The 10736-nt window shown below is 33.4% G+C and overlaps 1 protein-coding gene across 1 annotated transcript; it reads left to right on the top strand.

The window, feature by feature from the left end:
* Positions 1 to 393: 393 nt before the first annotated feature.
* On the top strand, positions 394 to 9477 carry LOC115222028 (leukocyte elastase inhibitor-like). Its single transcript, XM_036511189.1, has 2 exons — positions 394 to 933; positions 8888 to 9477. Exons 1-2 carry the CDS (start codon positions 432 to 434, stop codon positions 9475 to 9477), a joined length of 1092 nt encoding a protein of 363 aa, XP_036367082.1. The 5' UTR covers positions 394 to 431.
* Positions 9478 to 10736: the final 1259 nt, after the last annotated feature.

Below are 10736 nucleotides of genomic sequence, written 5' to 3'. Positions count from 1 at the left end.
GCTCTCAGCAGGTGGAGTATATCATTGTACTTGATACCTAATCTTACCATATATGCAAAAAATGAAAACTAAACCTGCTCCATTCAAATTTGTCTCTGAAATGCAAACATGGATAAGTTCCAACATCATCTTATAAATGAAACTTTTAAGATATGTGCCAAATATCAGATAAATATTGGAGAAAAAATGGTATATATAAATTTTTAATTATTTTAAAAACTGTTTAAAACACATCAACTCTGTGTTATGTTAAGAAATATGTTCCTGTAAAAGTTAATATTAGAGTTTGATCAGAAGAGATTTCAGACTTTGCTTTCATATATGTCTTTAATTACAGTAATGTCTAAAAAAATATTTTGAAATGTTTGCAAGAATTTATTTCATATGTTTTCTCTTCATATTCTATATTCTCCAGACACTACAAATACAATATGGACTCAGCAAAGAAACAAGACATCGGTAACCTTGCTGCTTCAATTGATTATTTTACAAACAGTCTTTATCAAGCTGTGGCTACAGGAACCAATGAAAATGTCTTCATGTCACCATTCAGTGTTGCTACTGTTTTATCAATGGTTTATTTGGGAGCAAGACAAAACTCTGCCAAACAGTTTGAAAATGTTTTGAAGATAACTTCTAATCCAGATTCTGTAGCTTTGGCTTTTAAAGAATATTTTTCACTTTTGAAAAACTCAGATAAACTTGTCACATCCAATTTAGTGAATCGTTTGTGCACCAATGAAAAATTCCCTATTTCTGAAGACTACAAGAACAACATGGTAAAATATTTCTTTTCAGATATTGAAAATGTAGACTTCATAACAAATGCTGAGAAGACAAGAATTACTATTAATGACTGGGTAAAGAATAACACAAATAACAAAATTACTGATCTGTTACCAAGTGGAAGTTTGACACCTCAATCGGTTCTAGTTCTTATCAATGCTGTATACTTCAAAGGAACGTGGGCTGAAACATTCGGAAAAAAAGCAACATCATCTAGAAAGTTTTATTTAAGCTCTGACAAGACTGTATCTCATGATTTTATGTATAAATTTGAAGATTTTAATACAAAAATAAGCGACAACTATAAAGTGGTTGAGTTACCTTATATAGGGAAAGCATTTAGTATGTTTGTAATTCTTCCCAATGAAATCAATGGTCTTGCTGCTTTAGAGAAGGAGATTAATGCTCAATTTCTCAAAGATATTATAGATAGAAAAGGATTTAAAATGATGCTTCTAGTATTACATATGCCAAAATTTCGTTTAGAGAGTAGTTTTCAGTTGGGTGAAGTTTTGAAAAAGCTTGGACTCCCTGATATTTTTGATCCTCTAAAAGCTGATTTATCTGGAATGACTGGTGGTGAGAAGAATATTTATGCCAGTGAAATGTTTCATAAAGCATTTGTTGAAGTTAATGAAGAAGGAACGGAAGCTGCAGCTGCAACTAAGGCCCGCTTAGTGCCATGTAAAGGAAGACGTGTTATAAATCCCTTGGATTTTGATGTCAATCACCCCTTCACATTTTTAATTGTTGACAACCGAACTAAAATGATCCATTTCATTGGTAAAGTAACAAATCCTACAACATAAGATGATATTGCCCTGTCAAAGATTTCCCTCTTATGGAATACTACATTGTATTATGTGGAGAATGTAACTGAGCAAATTTATTTAGAATTGTTTTTAGTAAAATGACTTAGGACATTATAATTGTAACTATGTAGAACCAAGGTCATATCTATTCAATGATATATTATAATACCACATTAATCTAAATCAATATTATCAATTTGTACTTGCCATATATTGACAGAAAAATATGACACTTTTTAAAGTATCCTTTCTTTGCAAGTTTATTATTTTAACAATATACTTATTGTTGCCTGTAAACATTATTTACTGGTTAAATAAAATGAAATCAATGCTTGTATGTTTTTATTTCTGTTTATATTAATAAAGCATCTCAGTAAATATTCCATTTTAATGTATGTGTTAATTGCAACTGGCTTTTAATAGCTTTGTTACAAATGTAGACATTTCAACTTCTTCAGCCCTCTTGATAGTCTCTGGTATTTTAGTCTTAGATCTTCATTAAAAAATTACATTGATTCAATACAGTATTCATACAGAGATAAAAGCTCACAATGATATGCTGTGTTTGAAAATGCTATTTATATCAGGCATATGAAGATTGTCCTAGCAGTGGTTGGTTGGTTGGTTGGTGAGGATACTAGATGCATTCAGGTCCTGTTGGATGTTATCAATAGCATATACTCATAGGCAACCAGCTGCTTAGATGAGGCAGAAATACATCTAACACACTCACCAGCTGCAGCTAGAAACTAGCATACTTGCAACTAGAACAATTTTCATCTGCCTTCGATATATATCGTATTTTTATATGCAGCATGTTCTTAAAGGATATTATCTGGAGATATATACTGCAGTAAATTGAAATTTTGTGATGTATTTATACTGTGTATGGTACATAAAGCATCCATGAATGGAAACAATGTTGGGTCATTTGTGTAGCTTCAGAATGGGACTACTTCAAAGAGGATTAAATGCTGAATTAATATGTGTTGTAGTTTTTTTTTATAGCATAAGGCCGGATAATTTTTGATCAGACCTCATAGATAAAGTGACATAATATACATCTTAACAACTTAAATAAATTATTAGAAAATATGATTTGAGAATATATTTTCAACACAAAAATACTTTTTGCTGAGAGGGAAATTTAAATGGCACAAATATTGTTGTAGAGAAAAGAAGAAAGCCTTTTCTTTCTACATAAAGTAATATGGAAATGGATAATGGATACCGCATAAGTTAAAACCTTATGAAGCAGACTCAAATCCGTGGGATCAGTTGATCTGATGAAAACTGCGGCAGGATGGAATGCCCAGTAGAGGAAAAGAGCAAATGAGACACATAAGCCTAGAGTCTGGGAGAGTAAACATGTATACGTTATATATATATACACCCGTTTGTGTGTATACATATATAAGAATGAGTGAACAAGAGAAAGTATCACCCAATATATTCAGTTTAATAAAACTTTGACTATGGCACATCATTTAAAACTTTCGAAATTGCAAACATTTTCACATCATCCGATATTTAAGGAGAGAGTTAAGAGAATCTTTATATATAAAAGTGAGGTTGTGTGCTGTCTGTCTCCTACGATTTAGATTCCTAACTACTCCCACATTTTGCAGTACAGTTTAACCAAAACCGGGTATCTTATAGTCGTGATTCATATCGAGCCCTTCTGGGTAATGGCGCGCATCTACGATGAGTCTACGATTTTAAAAATAATTTACCATCAATTTTCCCCATTTTTAATGCATTTTTGGCATATATAAGGGAAGTAACTCTCTAAAAATGTATTATTAAATTTCAGAACATAAAAAGCTACAGTAACACCCTCCCTTTGTGGTTAGCCATATTGAGATGGCTATTATACTTTACATCTCTAAAAATGCTTATATAGTTATTTCCCTTACAAACCCGAGCAACGCCGGGCGATACTGCTAGTTTAAAATAAATCTGGAGTGGCTTAAGGGCTGATGTATTTAAATCTCCAATGATCAGTTTGAGTCATCTGGTTGTTATTGCTCTCATAGCGACATCAATTCATTTATGGGAAACAAACATAATGTTGGTGCCAAGTGAATGACATTCTTAAGTGTATGATATTTCAGCAACAACTGCTTCTTGTAACAGATGCTACACGAGGGATGAGGGGCAAGTTGTGAAGAGGGTGCTAGAGTCTGAGGGAAATGGACGGCAAAAGCGAAATAGACTGTGGAACAGGTGGAGGGAACAAGTGGAGGAGGTGATTGGGATGGTTGGCTTAAGAAGGGAGGATTGCCGAAAAATGTGTGAGATGGTGTGAGGGCAATTGCTATGGCATTGAAGTAGATCCGGCCACCGTCGTTAATGAGGACAAAACCCGGATTCAAAATGATGGATGATGATGATGATGGCATGTGGTGAAGCAGGCAAGATGGTTGTGTCACTTGGCCAGCATTTAGCAGGATGTGGTATTTCAAGGACAACACTTGCCTGTGATGAGTAATCAGGCATCGTGGTGTCAGGTTACATATGAATTTGCCTCGGTTTGCATTTCAGTAGTGAGTGATTTGAAAATATTTCAGAGGGTGTGCCATAGGTGGAAACAGTAAGAAAGATCAGTTTTCCTATAGTTGGATTGAGCAGATTGTAGGGTTTCAAAACATCACCCAACTGTAAACTACTCTCTAAACGAAATTTTGGCATATTTAATTCTAGAAGCATCATTTCAAATCCCTTTTCTGTCTACAATATCTTTGAGAAATTGAGCATTAATCTCCTTCACTAAAGCATTAAGGCCATTGATTTCATTGGGAAGAATTACAAACATACTAAATGCTTTTCCTATATAAGGTAACTCAACAACTGTAGAGCTGTTGCTTATTTTTGTGCTAAAATTGTCTTTCTAGATGATGTTGCTTTTTATAGGAATATTTTATGCCATATTCTTTTCAAGTACACAGCATTAATAAGAACTAGAACCGACTGAGGTGTCAACTTCAAATTGTTAAGAGATCGGTAATTATGTTATTTGTGTTATTTTCAGCACAATCATTAAAACTGCTTTCAAATTTTGGTGCAAGGCCAGCAATTTAATTGTAGGGGTAAATCAATTACAGCAACACAAGTGCTCAATTGGTACTTATTTTGTCAAACCCTAAAGGATGACAATGTCAACTCCAGAATGTCAAGATGGACAAATTGCTACTAAGTATTTTGCCCAGCATACTAACAATTCGAGCATCTTGTTGTCTTACAACATTGTAATTAATATTAATTCTTCCTTTTCCAATATTTGTCATGAAGTCTACATTTTCAATATCTGAAAAGAAATTTTTTGCAATAATGTTCTTTTAGTCTCCTGAAATACGAAATTTTTCATTGGCACTAAAACAATTGACTGAATTCAATGCAATAAGTTCATCTGAGTGTTTCAAAAGTGAAAAATATTCTTTAAAACCTCAAATTACAGGATCTGTATTTAAAGTTATTTTCAAAATATTTTCAATTGTTTGGCAGAGTTTTGTCTTGCTCCAGAATAAACCATTGATAAAACGGTAGCAACATTGAATGGTGACATGAAAACATTTTCAACGGTTCCTGTAGACACAGCTTGAAAAAGACTCTTTGTACAATAATCAACTGAAGCAGCGAGGTTACCGAAGTCTTGTTTCTTTGCTTAGTCCATATTATTTCCGTGGCATCTAAAGAATATACAATATGAAGAGATGAAATGCAAAAGAATTTCCTGAAAAACAGTTCCTGTTCAATATTTCAAGAGAGTGTAAAACACACTAATGTGATCTAAGAATTCTGTATGAAAATGGTCTGAAATGATTTATGCAAAAACCCAAATTTTATTGTTTCCTAACTGTATTCTAAATGTGATACATAATGTTCAAATCTATTTTGTAAATAATCACCGTATTTAAGCTAAAACATTTCAACATCATTTTAAGGTATGTGCCAAATGCCACATAAAGAATGGAAGAAAGAAATGGTTATATTATTAAATCTTATAAATTTTTAATTATTTTAAAATCTATTTAAATCATATTGAGTGTTACCGTACAAAATATGTTCATGTAAAAGTTAAATTTAAAGTTTGAACAGAAGAGATTTCAGACATTGCTTTCATAGATGTCTTCTACAATATACTGAAATGTTTGCCAGAATTTATTTTGTATATTTTCTTTTCATATTCTATATTCTCTAGACACTATCGTATACGATATGGACTCAGCAGAGAAACAAGACATCGGTAACCTTGCTGCTTCAATTGATTATTTTACAAACAGTCTTTATCAAGCTGTGGCTACAGGAACCAATGAAAATGTCTTCATGTCACCATTCAGTGTTGCTACTGTTTTATCAATGGTTTATTTGGGAGCAAGACAAAACTCTGCCAAACAGTTTGAAAATGTTTTGAAGATAACATCAAATCCAGATTCTGTAGCTTTGGCTTTTAAAGAATATTTTTCACTTTTGAAAAACTCAGATAAACTTGTCACATTCAATTCAGTGAATCGTTTGTATGCCAGTGAAAAATTCCCTATTTCAGAAGACTACAAGAACAACATGGTAAAATATTTCTTTTCAGATATTGAAAATGTAGACTTCATAACAAATGCTGAGAAGACAAGAATTACTATTAATGATTGGGTTAAGAATAACACAAATAACAAAATTACCGATCTGTTACCAAGTGGAAGTTTGACACCTCAGTCAGTTCTAGTTCTTATTAATGCTGTATACTTCAAAGGAATGTGAGCTGAAAAATTCCCAGAACAAGCAACATCATCTAGAAAGTTTTATTTAAGCTCTGACAAGACTGTATCTCATGATTTTATGTATATATCTGAAGATTTTAATACAAAAATACGCAACAACTATAAAGTTGTTGAGTTACTTTATATAGGAAAAGCATTTAGTATGTTTGTAATTCTTCCCAATGAAATCAATGGTCTTGCTGCTTTAGAGAAGGAGATTAATGCTCAATTTCTCAAAGACATTGTTGACAGAAAAGGATTTAAAATGATGCTTCTAGAATTAAATATGCCAAAATTTCATTAGAGAGTAGTTTTAAGTTGGGTGATGTTTTGAAAAAGCTTGGACTCCCTGATATTTTTGATCCTCTAAAAGCTGATTTATCTGGGATGACTGGTGGTGAGAAGAATATTTATGCCAGTGAAATGTTTCATAAAGCATTTGTTGATGTTAATGAAGAAGGAACGGAAGCTGCTGCTGCAAGTGGAATGGTGGTCTCAAATTATATGTCGAGAATTGGGATGCAATTTGATGTCAATCACCCATTCAGGTTTTTAGTTGTTGATGACCGAACTAAAATGATCCATTTCATTGGTAAAGTAACAGATCCTACAACATGAGATGATATTGCCCTGTCAAAGATTTCCCTCTTAGGGAATACTACATTGTATTATGTGGAGAATGTAACTGAACAAATTTATTTAGAATGGTTTTTTTAGTAAAATGACTTAGGACATTATAATTGTAACTGTGTAGAACCAAGGTCATATCTATTCAATGATATATTATAATACCACATTAATCTAAATCAATATTATGAATTTGTATATGCCATACATTGACAGAAAATTTTGACACTTTTTAAAGTATCCTTTCTTTGCAAGTTTACTATTTTAACAATATATCTACTGTTGCCTGTAAACGTTATTTTCTGGTTGAATGAAGTGAAATCAATATTTGTATGCTTCATATTAATAAAGTATCTCAGTAAATATTCCATTATTTTGCATGTGTTGATTGCATCTGGCTTTTATATTCTTTGTTTTAAATTTAGACATTCGAAATTTTTAAGCCCCCGTGTTCACCCTTCGTAATTATGTCTTGGATCTTGATAAAATAATTACATTGTTTCAATAATTGTGGCATTACAAAACTTTTACACACCAGCATCGGTTGTCAAGCAATGCTAGGGGGACAAACACAGACACACAAACACACACATACATATATATATACGACAGGCTTCTTTCAGTTTCCGTCTACCAAATCCACTCACACAGCATTGGTCGGCCCGGGGCTATAGCAGAAGACATTTGCCCAAGATGCCACACAGTGGGATGAACCCGGAACCATGTGGTTGGTTAACAAGCTACTTACCACACAGCCACTCCTACGCCTAATATTCCATTGTTCTCAGTTCATCTATTATCTGATAATTGTTTGGAGATTTTTAACATTCCTAAATCCAACAAGTTATTTTATTATTGTTTTCTGTTTCGTCTAATTTTTTTGAAGCAGAATTACTCAATGTCCTTCATACTAACTCAACATTTTGAAATATTTATACAGAACTCATAATAAAAATATGCATGCATGAGTGTGTGTGTGTGTGTGTGTACGTGTACATGCATGCATGTATTTGTGTGTGTGTATATCTCTCCTATAACATCATGATTCTCTCTCACACACTGTCTTGCAACACAAAACACTTTAAGTCTTTGGTCCTCACGACACAGAACATTGACAAATTTTTTTCTTATCTGCTTCCCCTCTGACTAAGTAAACCTGTCTCCTAGTTTCCCTTCTGGCGATCTGATACATTTCCCTGCTACCACCGTTCTTCCAGTCTTTCCAAGCCTGTTTCATTTCCCTAATGACCCTGTCAACTACATTGTTCCACCACCATGTTACCTTGGGATGAAAGGGGACTTTGCACCATCTAGAGATCTGGTCAGTAGCCTCAAATGTTTATAAGAATTTATTTTGTATATTTTCTCTTCATATTCTATATTCTCCAGATACGACAATATACGATATGGACTCAGCAAAGAAACAAGACATCGGTAACCTTGCTGCTTCAATTGATTATTTTACAAACAGTCTTTATCAAGCTGTGGCTACAGGAACCAATGAAAATGTCTTCATGTCACCATTCAGTGTTGCTACTGTTTTATCAATGGTTTATTTGGGAGCAAGACAAAACTCTGCCAAACAGTTTGAAAATGTTTTGAAGATAACTTCTAATCCAGATTCTGTCGCTTTGGCTTTTAAAGAATATTTTTCACTTTTGAAAACATCAGATAAACTTGTCACATTCAATTCAGTGAATCGTTTGTATGCCAGTGAAAAATTCCCTTTTTCTGAAGACTACAAGAACAACATGGTAAAATATTTCTTTTCAGATATTGAAAATGTAGACTTCATAACAAATGCTGAGAAGACAAGAATTACTATTAATGATTGGGTAAAGAATAACACAAATAACAAAATTACCGATCTGTTACCAAGTGGTAGTTTGACACCTCAATCAATTCTAGTTCTTATTAATGCTGTGTATTTTAAAGGAATGTGGGCTGAAAAATTCCCAGAACATGCAACAAAATCTAGAAAGTTTTATTTAAGTTCTGACAAGACTGTATCTCATGATTTTATGTATAAATCTGAAGATTTTAATACCAAAATAAGCGACAACTATAAAGTGGTTGAGTTACCTTATATAGGAAAAGCATTTAGTATGTTTGTAATTCTTCCCAATGAAATCAATGGTCTTGCTGCTTTAGAGAAGGAGATTAATGCTCAATTTCTCAAAGATATTATAGACAGAAAAGGATTTCAAATGATGCTTCTAGAATTAAATATGCCAAAATTTCGTTTAGAGAGTAGTTTTCAGTTGGGTGATGTTTTGAAAAAGCTTGGACTCTCTGATATTTTTGATCCTCAAAAAGCTGATTTATCTGGAATGACTGGTGGTGAGAAGAATATTTATGCCAGTGAAATGTTTCATAAAGCATTTGTTGATGTTAATGAAGAAGGAACGGAAGCTGCTGCTGCAAGTGGAATGGTGGTCTCAAATTATATGTCGAGAATTGGGATGCAATTGATGTCAATCACCCATTCACGTTTTTAGTTGTTGATGACCGAACTAAAATGATCCATTTCATTGGTAAAGTAACAAACCCACGATATAGATGATATTGTCTTGTCAAAGATTTTTCTCTTATGGGATACTAGATTGTATTATGTAGACAACGTAACTGAGCAAATCTATTTACAATATTTTTGAGTAGAATGACTTAAAGCATTATAGTTGTAATTGTGCAAGACCATGGACATATCTATGCAATGAAAGATTATAAGAATAGTTTTAATTTAGTTCTATATTTAAGAGATGAGGAATTAAATACATTATTTACAATTGATGGATATTTGTCCTCATCTTGTTTGTTATTAACACAATGTTTCAGCTGATATACCGTCCAACCTTCATCAGGTGTCTTGGGGAAATTTTGAACCTGGGCTCTCATACCTAAGGTATTTTGCGATATTGTCGTTATTATTATTATTATTATTATTGAGTGAGAGAGCAGTGCATGCCATCATAGTGATACTGGGGTAAAATATACGAAGCCCAATATACCCATCATGACTACCTGTCTGATAAGGGTACACTAAGCACATGCATCACAACCATATGTGTGCGACATGGTGATCTCATATCAAGATAAACAGCACATGACCTTGCAGGTGGGGCCCACTTAGAATTTTCTTCTGGTCGAGTAGCCCATCCAGCTCAAAAGGTCCCTGAATAAGGGTTGTTTAAGGATGTTGAACGAAACACCCAAGTTTCCAGAGGTGAATTATTCAAACCCTGAAGAGTCCCTCTCAACACATGGCTATGATGCTCCCCCACTACTTCTGCTCGTAATCAGAGATGCACATATCATCAGCCACTAAGGGACATGATCAACTGGTTGAGGTCAAACAACTGACAAGCAAATCTGTGGTATTGAGCAGAATATTTTTGTAAGCCAATCTTTCATACCAAGACAAAACAATGTACATGATAACACTTCCAATCAGTTAAGATGAGAAGCCATGAGAGCCACTGCCTGGTACTGCAATTATTATTATTATTATTATTATTATTATTATTATTATATGATTATTATTATTATTATTACTATTATTATTATCATTATTTAGGTCACTGCCTGGAATCGAACTTGGAATCTTGGGATTAGTAGCCTGTGCTCTTAACGACTACGCCATATGCCCACGTTCAATTCCAGGCAGTGGCCTGAATAATGATGATGATGATGATGATGATGATAACAACAACAGCAACATCGAAAAATACCTTAGGAATGAGAACCCAGGTTCGAAATT

The sequence above is a fragment of the Octopus sinensis genome, linkage group LG19 (genome assembly GCF_006345805.1).
Source record: "Octopus sinensis linkage group LG19, ASM634580v1, whole genome shotgun sequence".
In the NCBI taxonomy this organism is placed as follows: domain Eukaryota; kingdom Metazoa; phylum Mollusca; class Cephalopoda; order Octopoda; family Octopodidae; genus Octopus; species Octopus sinensis.
This window is presented reverse-complemented; position numbering and strand designations above follow the sequence as displayed.